At 38.2% G+C, this 12768-nt stretch overlaps 1 protein-coding gene across 2 annotated transcripts in view; it reads right to left on the bottom strand.

Moving 5' to 3' along the window:
- The window catches only part of dab1b (DAB adaptor protein 1b), a 49948-nt gene that overhangs the window by 25305 nt on the left and 11875 nt on the right, over positions 1 to 12768 (bottom strand). For both annotated transcript variants that reach the window (XM_089130917.1, XM_089130918.1), the window contains exon 2: positions 10693 to 11025. In XM_089130917.1, the coding sequence (XP_088987043.1) occupies positions 10693 to 10759 (67 nt within the window). In that variant the 5' untranslated portion in view covers positions 10760 to 11025. The remainder of the gene's footprint in view (positions 1 to 10692; positions 11026 to 12768) is intronic.

The raw sequence follows: 12768 nt of genomic DNA, 5'->3' as shown, positions 1-12768 counted from the left end.
ATCAGTCCTAGATAGACTGCCTAAGGGACTGGCTCTTGACGGCCCATAAAGTCATTAAAGAAAAGGTTTAAATATTCCATGTGCCTACAGCGGCTCAATTATAAGTTTATCAAGCGACGAGACTACTTTTTGTGCGAAAAAAACATAAAATTTACGACTTTATTCCACTTTTCCATTACTTCCTTATGGGCGCATGCGCGAGAACTGAGACGAAGACGTTTATCTCCTTCGTCTACTTTTTGTTACCGGCTGCTCACCGCTTAGGAGTTTTACCGCCACCTACCGTATAAGATGATGTGCTGATATAGCTGGAAGTGCAAAACTTTCTGTTTACAAGCAGAGGAAGATGCGCGCTGTACATACGCTTTTCAATTTGCATATTTTCCGCACTATAAGGTGCACTTAAAAGCCTTTAATCTTCTCAAAAAACGACAGTGTTCCTTATAATCCAGAGCGCCTTATATATGGATCATCATTTTATACGGTAGGTGGCGCTAATACTCCTAAGCGGAGCAGCCGGTAACAAGAAGTAGACGAATGAGAATGTCCTCGTCTCAGTTCTCGCGCATGCGCCCATAAGGAAGTAATGGAATAGTGGAATAAAGTCGTTATTTATGTTTTTTTCGCACAAAAAGTAGTCTCGTCGCTTGATAAACTTAGAATTGAGCCGCTGTAGGCACATGGAATATTTAAACCTTTTTGTTATGTGTGTGTGTGTACTATTGAGCGATTAGTGTGTGTGCTATTTCTTTTGAGTTACAGATGGCGAGGTAGAGTTGTACAGCGGAAAGCAAAGTGACGTCACGGGAGTTCCTGCTATTTAAGCGGTGCCGGTTCTGATGTCACGGATCTCTCTCTCACTGCTCTCTCACAGCCCGCTCTCCTCTTCTCTCCGCCTAATTACCAGCTGGGGTGATCACCTGTGGGTTGTCGTCTCGCCATGCGGGAGCGAGGCGAATGATTGTTTTCTTTTGATTCTAGTTTATTTGTTTAAACCAAGTAGTGGCTTTATTTTCCTTTGTACACTTTTTATTATTTATTTAGTTCAGTGAAGGGAAGCAGCTGCCCGGAAGATTCACCCGTTTTATTTCTTTTCGGGAGCCAGGTAAGATCTCTCCTGACTGAAGTACAGGGTTAGCAAGGGTATCTGTTTTCCCTTTATGGGCCCTACCTGTGTTATCTTTATTTTGCTGAATTTATGATTTATTGTCCACTCAACTCTCAAGGCCTGTCTAATTAAAAATATGGTGTGTTAACGCCAGAAACGCTAAATCGTCTGTGATTCCTATATGTTCGGTCTTTTATCTATGTGAGAATTTATAACGAGCTGAACTGGATTGAGGGCTGTAACACTTTTCTTTAATGACTTTATGGGCCGTCAAGAGCCAGTCCCTTAGGCAGTCTATCTAGGACTGATCCAGCTCTCAGATTTAATCAAAAATATCTTTATTTGTGTTCCGAAGATGAACGAAGGTCTTACGGGGTTGGTACAGCATGGGGGTGAGTAATTAATGACTTAATTTTCATTTTTGGGTGAACTAACCCTTTAATAACTACAAATAACTGTTAGGGAAATCTGTTAATGTTTTGTTGCGCGTTTCTGAAGTAAAATAAAAAAAAATCGGCCGATATATCGGAATATCGGATTTTAAAACAAAAAAATGTTTGTATCTGTATCGGCCTTCAAAATCCTTTATCGGTCGGGCTCTACTAAGAGGTCATCATTTTATAAGAATATCCTGTAAGTTTCAGAACTGAAAACCTACCATAACAGATGTTTTTTGGCTATTTTTGTGGGGAAAAAAATAAAATAAAAACCTTTACATGGGAAATTGGATGCTTTTGACAACATGGCAGAAGGAGGCAGTGGCCCTTTGCTTTATTTGCTGGACTATACAATCAAAAATCAGTTACATTTGGTTGAGGTACAAGTGATGTCAGCGGAGGTAGCTGTAATTCATTTTTTTTTAAAGTCCCTGTAAAGGCAATTCTACAAAAAAAGTTCTAAACACATTATAAATGTTACATATGTATTGCTAAAACATATTACAAAGTCTGTGAACTGTGAAGTACTGAAATGTGGAGTTAGACCGTTAAACAGTTTTTCACGATTGCAATTTTACGGATTAATTGGGCGGGGCTAAAACAGGGCTCTGTGACGCACTGGAGCCCATGAGCTGCTGGACACCCCCCTATTTGCTGAGTAGGGTTGGGTATCGTTTGAATTTGAACGATTCTGATTCCGATTCTGATTCCTTGTTTCGATTCCGGTTCCTAACGATCCTCGATTCCGATTCTTTTAAGAGGCAGGGTCAAAAAAGTTTAGCTAACCTTGCTAACCAACGGTCTTTCGGAAGGAAATACTCCTTTCTGAAGAAAATACTCCTTCTGTCACAAATACTCCTTTTGTCACAAATTTTGCATTTTGCCGAGATTTCGTTATTTTTAGAAAAGTGAAGCCACACTTTGGACCGCCGACGTAAGGTACTCATGTTCGACTCGCGCGGTTATGCCAACACTTCTGGTAGACGCTTCTTCGTTGGTGTTGTTCAGCAGTTTCTTCTTCCGCTCGGCGGACTGTGAATATCGAAACTTTAATTTTGAACGATTCCGGGAAAAACGAAAAGTCAGTCCCGGTTCCAATCGATACTCGATTCTCGATACCCAACCCAACCAAAATGGCTAAACACTAAGCTTTTAAGTGTCTGAACCACAAATGATTAGTCAGGAAATTATCTAAATTTAACTTTAAGCCGTTGCTGTCTCAAAACGCCAAAAGGCAAATTCACACGCACAGACAAAACCAACAAACAAGTTGGCTGTTGGATTCATAATTTTATGAGAAATAACTGTCATCTTCACACTGCCCTAGGAGACACTGTGAAACACATGGTCATCGCCAATACACACCGACAGGGGGTAACACACTCATCCAAAACCCAACAAACATGTTTCTTGGAGCTCGTCTGTGCGGTGTGAATTGGCTTAAAGACAGAACGATGTTTTTGGCAGAAAATGGGAAGTTGTGTGTGATGAATCACGATGAAACACGAGTTGCATGGTTATGCTACAGAGCCGCGTCCTTAAAAATCTGCTGGGAAATATCCTAATAAATGCATCTCTAGCACAAAATAAATGTAATCTAAAGAGGAATTATCAGATGATATTTGCTTAAGTTAAAGTGCACAGACAACCAAGAAGTGTCTTGAGAACGAGTCCATCAGGCTCATGTTTTGGCCAGATTTAAACACTATGGTGAATATGTAAACTCAAATGGACGGGGAGACATGTTTCTGTCAGTTTGAAGCCATTAGCATTGAGAGGAACAACACTGACTCTCCTTCCTGAAAAAAAGTTGCCTTGCTAATTTCCAGACCAGTGATTTGTGATTAAAATGGTTAGGACCAATAAAACACCAGTCAAGTCAAGTCACCTTTATTTATATGGGACCCGCTCTGGCGAAATGAGTCGGAAGTCGCAATGTTCTATGTTAAGATATGGGCCGATTATGTGGAAAAACAATGAAATTTATTCAATTAATTTCAAAGAACAGACATTCAAAAATAATCTCCCAAAGTTTCGTAGTCCAGATAATTGAGTAAAGGTATTTAAATGACGATTAAAGTTGTCAAAGCTTTACTAAATTCAACTCAACTCTCCTCGTCACCTCTGAGCATTTCCTGGCTCTTTCTATATTTCCCCGATATAAAACCGAAATCGCGACACTCAGATCCACAAACCTGTGTCGCGGTGTGAAAAGACAGAATCACGACACACCCCTCCAATGGGAGTTATCCTTCCCGTCCATCCAATTGTACCACATCTTTAAATTACTATTAGTATTATTTGAAGTTAACTTTAAAATACGTAGACCTACACCACAAAACTAGTTGAGGATAAATTATTTAAAAATGGGCAATTTCAGCCTTATGGACGTGACATTTGTAGTCAAAACTTCCCAGATAATGCTATATTTTTTATAAATAGGCCTATGTGAATTACACCGCACAAACGGTAATTTTTCCTACTTGCCTCACAGACCTGAGAAATGTATATATTGAAATGTCTACTTTTAAAAGGAACCATTCAAAACGAAAGAAAACTCTCTGCTTACTGTATATGGGCTAATCCAAAAGTGAATTTCTCTCTGGCACCTCTGTTCAATCTTTCTCATTTTAGAACATTTTTGTAAAAGTGCCTTTATAAAAAATAAAAAAATAAACTTAAAAATAATTTGAGCTTCAGCCTGGTTAAATCGCATTTCTATTACTGTATTTGGTCAAATTAAGCTGTAAAATGAATACAAAAAAAAAAAAAAAAAACGGTAAAAAAACCCCCCATTTTCTCAGGTTTTCAATTGGAAAAAAAAGGGCAGACGACCAGAATTCAAATGCGTATATCTTTACAACCATTCAAGGTATGACTTTTGACTAAGATATCATTTGAAAGCTTACTGTATGGTGTCCTCTTTCCATTAATACCAAAATCTCTCAATTTTTAAATTTGATTCACTGTAGGTCATTTTGCTGGATCAGGTCACATTTAGCGCTTTTTACTATACTGGGGTGCGTTTCCCGTACAACGACGTAGTTCGCTGATTCACCACCATAGTACGATGAATCGTTGGAAAAATCAACTAGCTAGTCACGACTGTTTCCCGAAACCCACTGTCACAAAGTATCGTTCAACCACGTTGGTTTCGCGCGTTGTGGAGTAATAACTACCTTTAATGAAACTGTTTGAGATCCAATTAACGCTAGATTTGTTTTATATAAATTACAGACACGTCATCTGAAGAGTATTTCTAATTGTTCTCACTTGTTTTGATTTATTACCAGACTCAATATTTGGCTCGTTCTTACATAGTAGAGCACGTTCGCACATGCGCACTCTTCAAACACGTTACTTCAAATCTTTTGAAAAACTAAAAGACGTAAATTACATTTGTATTTATTCTAAATAAAAGGCACCAGTTGTACTGAATGTCAGCTTGCTTATTTTGCTCAAGATAAGGATTTATTACCTCCAAATGTCATGAAATATAGAAACGATGCTTCTAACCACAGGTTGAGAGCTGTCGTTCAAACCACACAACTTTGCGATGCTGTTTGCAAATGTTCGTTGGAACGATGGTTTCAGGAAACACCGACTCGTTGAACTATGCTGATAACGACGGAACTTGCGACCATAGTTGGCTAACAATGCTTTCGGGAAACGCACCCCAGATTGTTTCAAAGCAGCTTTACAGCAGGAAAATAATGTTGTAATAATATTGTTAAATATAAAATAAAATTTCCCCAACTAAGCAAGCCAAAAGCCAATGGCGACAAAGGCGAAGAAAAGCACAGAATGGCGAAAAAAGGCGTTAAATATTTTGCCATGACCCAGTTTTCTTTTTCCTATCTCAGGAGTGTATAACCTTAACTAGAGAGCAAGAGATTGAGCTCAGCACATTCTCCGAATAGTTAAAAGTGAACGCACTACAGCTGTTGGAAGATAAACAGCTGGAAGGAAAGTGCAGAAAGACTCATTTGCCCAATTTGCACAAGAATATAAATGCTGTCATGAATATAAATGCTGCTCCTTTTCGTGTAGTTTCAAACCAAATATGAATAAAACACAGTTTTCATTTAGGGCACAGCTGCAGCATATAGACAAAATAAATAAATTCACAATAAAAAAATGGAAGGGTAACACTGAACTGACATAAAGGATATAGCTGTAGCTGTGCCAACTTTTATGATCACATGCTTACAATATGCTCTTACTATTATTTTTTGTCATCTTATTATCTCTCATACTTTTTTTCCAAAACCTGCTTCAACACTAAAACTAAAACCCATTAATTAAACATGAGATACATTTATTAGAGAAATGCCAAGGCCATATTTCCTCCATAAAAATAAAGACAATATAGCCTATTCTTAAGAGAAGTCAAACCCCAGTCTCGTTTTTAACAAGACCATTGTATTTTCAAGCAAACAAAATGTTGCGATTCCTCCATTTAAACTACGCTTTGAGATATTTAGCTCTATGCTCACATGAAAATGCATAATCCTATTGGTTCCAGTGAAAGTAGATCATGGCTCTGCTAGAGGACCATGTGTCAGCCATCGACTGTTCAAGCGCTCTGTGCGAGCGGGACAGATGGCAGCATATGGGGAGGAGGAAGACACTCTCTAGACGCCCCAATCTGTCATCAGGCTGTTTAGTTTTTGGAGGCCTGACACAGAAACTCATTGACCTTTTAAACCCCCAAGAGAGAAATTAGCAGATATGCCTGATATTCAAAGCAGAATATTCAGCACTGTTTTATAACCAATCAGCTGGGCTCCAGAGAGGAGTTAGGACATCAAATCATGTTTTGATTATTACTGGTGTCATCATAGACAGCGTGAGATCTGATAAGATGCGTTCACATTAATGCACAGATCTCTATTGAAAGATAAGATGTGGTTTGTCCTGTCTGTTATATCATTTAAAGGAGTAGTTCACTTTTGAACTCTCCTGTTCGAACTCGTTCATCAAAATGAACAAATCTTTTTCTGAATCAATTTGTTCATTTCTTTCGCCATTTTGATGAACGAGTTCGAACAGGAGTGCGTTACAGAACAGAGCAAGGCGAGCATTTGAGCTTATAAAACTTAAACTTTGTTATTTATTTATTAAATGAGCGATCGTTTCGCTTGATAAGACCCTTATTCATCGTCTGGAATCATTTAAAGCCCTTTGAAGCTGCACTGAAACTCTCATTTGGATCTTGAACCGTTTGGTTCCCATTGAAGTCCATTATATGGAGAAAAATCCTGGAATGTTTTCATCAAAAACCTCAATTTCTTTTCGACTGAGGAAAGAAAGACATGGACATCTTGGATGACATGGGGGTGAGTAAATTATCAGCAAAAGTTTTTTCAAAAGTGAACTACTCCTTTAAAGCACGTAAACCTGTTTACAACATTAGGAGACTTTGAAATAGCATAATAGGGGCACTTTAATGTTAATCAATTTCAGGCATTATGGCGCTCAATAAATAAATAAATGAATGGGAGATCATTTAAATGAATGGGAGGTCACCAACTGACCATGCTGTACATCTGGACACAAGCTGCATAAATGAATATTAATTCATGAGGAATGATTCACACTTTCACTCTCCTGGAGAGCTTAGCTCTAACCCTGATCAAACACACCTGCCTCGCAATGGGATATAGGCAATATTAGCCATTACATAGTGAGCATGCATAGATACTGTATATTCTAGTTGTAAAAACCACACAGATTTAAATTCCTGAGGAAATGGGATAACATTTCACAGGTTTGAATGTGATGGTTTGTGTATTAACTCAGTATTAGACTATGGTAACTTAGCTGATGCCTTTGTCTTGTTGTATCGTCTATTGCAGATATAGATATTCATATAGGGTTGGAGCCGAACTCTGCAGGAAAGTGGACGTCGAGGGCCGGATTTGGACCACAATCCGACTAATTGGTGACTTCTGCAATACTGTGTAAGGATCAATATAGCACCTTTTAAAACAGTGTATAAAGTGCTTTACTGAAAAATCATATAATATTATCCATTGTATTAATATTTAATAAACGTTTGACATCTGCCATAGGTTACTATGTGTGTGTTGTTTGTGTAGCTAGCATGACAGCTGTGTTTGAGAGTCAGTTTTCACATGGATTTGTGTCTGTGAGCTGCAGTTGCTATGGAGATGGAAAAATCAAGAATGAGGTGATTGATCATTTATGGACAGTAAGAGCAGGTATACACATATATACTGAATCTCTCATCACAGACAATATCAGAACATGACAGTAACAACCAATTCCCTTTCAAAGTGGAACTCAACACTGCATCTTGTATTGATGCATCGAGAAACGTCCCCAGCGCGACCGGGGTCTGAAGCACAGCGCAGATATCATTGGCCGACGACACTATTGAGTATAGACTGCTGAGTGACTGGATTTAACAGTGAAACTCAGTATGAAACAGTGAAACTCACTGGATTTAACAGTGAAACCCAGTCAGTTGGACTCTATATATGATCCTTAAAACTTTCCAAAGATACAGTGATCCATGGATATTGACATGCAGCCAGGAATTGTGTTTCCTGAAATTTATATGTGTCTGATTTCGATGCCAGGGAAATATATAATGCAAATTTGCCCGTGAACTCTTTATATAAATACAATATACAGTAGGTAGGTCTAAACCCGGGTCATCACTTATATCAATTAGAGCCCGACCGATAAAGGATTTTGAAGGCCGATACCGATACAAATATTTGTTGGTTTTAAAATCTGATATTCCGATATATCGGCCGATATTTTATTTATTTTTTTTTTTTTCAGAAACGCACATTTCCCTAACATTAGTTATTTGTAATTATTTATGAGTTCTAACTAAAATAATATGATAATGCATTAAAAAGAATCTTGTTTCTTTTATTGTCACAACAGAACAGACTGATGATAGTGGCATTAGCTAGATTTATGCTTAGCTAGTCTGTGATGAGCCATAATTTAGTAATGGAGAACGTCATACTGCAACTTGTAAAACATACATTTTCAATATAACAGGCCAAGGAGAGATGATACGTCTCATTGCTATAACTGTCGCGTGCTATTAAAGAAATACTTCAGTCACATTGTCAAAAGTTAAAAGGACAGTCAGTCAACTACACTGTAACAAAGTAACGTAACTATTACTAGCTATTTCCGCTTCACTCTCGGCTTATTTAACAGCAGCAAAACTGGACTTGATAGTCACAAATTTTGTTGCTTATTTGAGTTAAGAGAACTGATGTGGATGATCTTTTAATTGTTATTCAAGCAATGTGTGTATCGTGACCAACTCAACGAGTGTTGCCAACAGGGACTGTGTAGAGTGCCCTCTGGTGGACAAACTATACAACTCCGACACTCATGACATGGTTCAAGCGTTTCATCCGTTTTTATTTTATTTTTGAAATATTCATTTATCGGCCATTATAACTGCCGATACCGATAGTTTGGAAAATGCCTAATATCGTCCGATAATATCGGCCTGCCGATATATCGGTCTGGCTCTAATATCAATGTTGTATATATCATCATGTCACTGTTTTTTTGTCAGTGTTTATTTAAAAACATCCAATTATGCAGAATATTCAATGGAAAATATTTAATTGATGAGTTGTCAGTACACTATATAACAATACAATATATAGGGTATGATTTTACCCCTAAATTCAGCAAATTGACACAAAATGATAACTGCAAATCCACCCTTCACTTTCTGGATTCCAGTTGTTTCTGTGAATTGCAGTGAAAATGTTAAACCCAGTGTTTTTACTGGGATAGACACCAGCCGAGAGTGAGGGAAGGCTACCCAGACAGCAAACTGACATTGAATCAACGTGGAAACAACGTCTCTCATGACATTGAAACAACGTTGATTTTGCTCATCGAATTAACGTTAAACCAACGTCAGACGCGGCATTCTTCAAAGCTAAATGAAAATCGAAAATTGGTTTGCTTTCATAACGTTGAAACAACGCGTTGATTTCAAGTTGATTTTCCGTTAGTTTTGAAAGAATGACGCGTCTGACGTTGGTTCAACGTTAATTCGATGAGCAAAACAATGTCAGATCAACGTTGTTTCGATGTCATATTTCCACGTTGATTCAATGTCAGTTTGCTATCTGGGTAATTTTATACCGGCTTCCTCTTGTGCTGATTGGTCGATTACTTGAACGTGCTCCTGCCGAACTTTGTTACATAAAATTTAATTTATACAAACATCTGTGTACAGTAATCTTAAAGGATGAGAAAATTATTGAAATAATGGCAAATATGGTAAGAGCAATATTTGTAGATAATAAAGACTGTGATTTCCGGACTCGAGGATGGAACGTTTGCCTTAATCGATCATGAAAGGAAAGACAAGAGACTGTGGTAGCACAATGTTTGCACAACGACATTAAAGAAACACTTAAAGTCTGCCTGTAGTCGCTTAAAACTCATCTTTGATCACCAAAATGACATATTCAAACGTTTTTTACTGTGGTAAATATAATCTTCATACCTTAAAATATACTGAATGCAACTCTTAATATGCTAATGAGCCCCGCCTCCACTCACTCACAGCAGCTCAGAGATCCACTCGGCCAACTTACTGAGGTAAACGCTGCACAATGGTGTCGCCCTTTACAACGTCGGACACAAAACGGTAATTAATATGATTAGCCTTTTGCTTGACTATGTTATTAACTGCTAATAATGTGTTGCTAATGTTACACAAACTATGTTCCTGTTCGCCATCTCAGTCTGCCTTCTAACAATCATCAGAAACGCTTTTGAACAACTCCGAACACCAGTGGAGAAAGGCATAACATCCTAATATACATAATGCAACCACTATATTGCTAAATATACACCATTTATCAAGCGAAAAATATACAGGGATAACCTGGCTTCTCTCGAGACTCCCATGCTAGCTAGTCGTTTGTGACGTCAGAAACACCAGTGATTTTTGAGACTGTCTTTGGTTCACTGCAATTTTAACGAGGAAATACTCAGCAATGCTGTCCACTTATGAATTTACATATGGTGTGTCTGAAAGCATATTAAAAACACCACATACACACATAAACAAGCTTGATTTTCACCACAGGGGGGCTGTAAAGTTAACGCTACTGAACTGACCTTTCCTCCTGGACTCCTTCTTAGCAGTGAGTTTGACATCTGCTTGACGGTCGGCCTCTGTTGACATCCTCCCGTGTCTCTGTTCCTCTCAGACGCATGGAGATGGTTGTCTCGTAGTCTCCTCTAGTCATCGGAGGATAATTCAGGACGCTGCATTCTTGTCCCAGTCATCTGAGGTTTGTGTCCAGTATTCAGACTCAAGGATCTGCTCCAGTTAGTGTGATTGTATATTTCTTCTGTAGTTTCCTGCATATAATTTAACAGTGTTCCTCTAGTGTGTGTTCGCAGTGCATTCACATTATTTCATTATTCTTCATCTGCTTGGCTGTGACACTATGGAGAGAGAAATAGAAGAGGTATTCGTCACAGATTGTACAGATGCTGCTATTAATCATCATTGTACTGCAATACATGTCATGTTTTCAAACTACAGATCTTTAAATCATAAATCTAAAAAATTTAATATCATCTTCTTACTAAGACATAGTATTGGCACATATAGAGTGACTACTGATGTGTATATAAAGAGTTCAGATGCAAAAGCCTCTAAGTGCCATTTGAAATTTTCTTCTAAAATGATCATTTTTATCAAGCTTGTATATTTAAGTTCAGTAATTTCACTTAAATGGCAATGATAATTACCTATTAATTGTCATTTAAGTGAAATTACTGAACTTAAATATACAAGCTTGATAAAAATCATCATTTTAGAAGAAAATTTCAAATGGCATTTAGAGGCTTTTGCATCTGAACTCTTCATATGCATTTTATGTAAGCTATACCAATATAAAGATCTTGTTGACCTTTAAAGGTGCTCTAAGGCCGTGTACTGTCCACCAAAGCGTTTTTAGCCAGCAGACGCTCTGCTGAAGACGCCGTGCTTTGGGCGCTTGAGAGCGTTTTGGCAGCGCAGCGTTTTTTCCGTTGAGCCGTTTCGTTGCTATGATACAGAATATCCGCAGCAGTTTAAATGTTGACAGTTGTTCGGTATGGTATTAGTCCCGCCCCTCCATCACTGTGATTGGACGGCTGGGTAAAATGTAACAGTGATGAGCGCTGCGTTTTATCCAAAGTTGAACATTTTTCAACTCCCAGCGACCAGTAAAAACGCCGGGCGCTTGGCGCTTCAGCGTGAAATAAACGCTCAGCGCCTTGGTACGCTCATGCGTTTAAAAAACGCGGCGCTCCCATTGAAAACAATTGAAAACATACGCCAGGCGCGTGGAAAAACGCTTTGGTGGACACACGGCCTAAGTGATGTCACTCGTTTTTTAGGCCAAAACAATTTTTTGTCACATACAGCAAACATCTCCTCACTATCCGCTAGTTGCCTGTCCCCTAAACACACTGTACAGACAACCAGACAACCCAGGCTCCACAAATGGCAACAGAAACATCTGCAGCAACCCGCTCCACGAAACATAACAAACTGTTCCAGCCAATAACTGACAAGAAGGCCCTGGAGGTGGGGTTTGGGGGGGTCAGTGCGCGGATGAGGAGGAGGGAGGGTCTATCTAGCCTCCGTTTTGTTTGAAAATACTTTAAACGTCAACAAGAAGTCACGTCACCCGACATCGCTTAGAGCACCTTTAAGTATTTTCCCATTAAAATTAAATGAACTTTGAAAGTAAATGCAATTAAATGATTACAATTTTCCCATTGAATCCAAACTTTGCTGAAAAAAGTGTTGCACAAAATCTACCTGACCGATGAAGCAAAGTAAAAGGCCTTTTATTGGAAATTGTACAAATGTTCCCATTCAGGTCATTGTACGTTACTGATTTTTATAAAGTAAATGTAAGAATAACTTTTACATTGTTAGTAATATTTCAAGATAAAAACTTAATGGACTGAAGCAACTTTGGTTTACTTGATTATCACATCATTTAATACAAAAATCAAGAGTCTCAAATATGACCATCAGGCTTTTGAGGACGTTTTATCTCTCAATCATCATTGTAATGCATTATATGTTTTAAAAGTAAAGTTGATCATAAAACTAACCATTTAAATATCATCTTACCTACAACATAGGCTACAGTATTATTGGCAGATATAGAGTGACGATGTAAATTT

Source organism: Pimephales promelas, chromosome 5, assembly GCF_988280905.1.
Source record: "Pimephales promelas chromosome 5, fPimPro1.hap1.1, whole genome shotgun sequence".
NCBI classification, from domain to species: Eukaryota; Metazoa; Chordata; class Actinopteri; order Cypriniformes; family Leuciscidae; genus Pimephales; species Pimephales promelas.
Note: the sequence above shows the minus strand (reverse complement) of the source record. Positions and strands in the feature narration are given on the sequence as shown.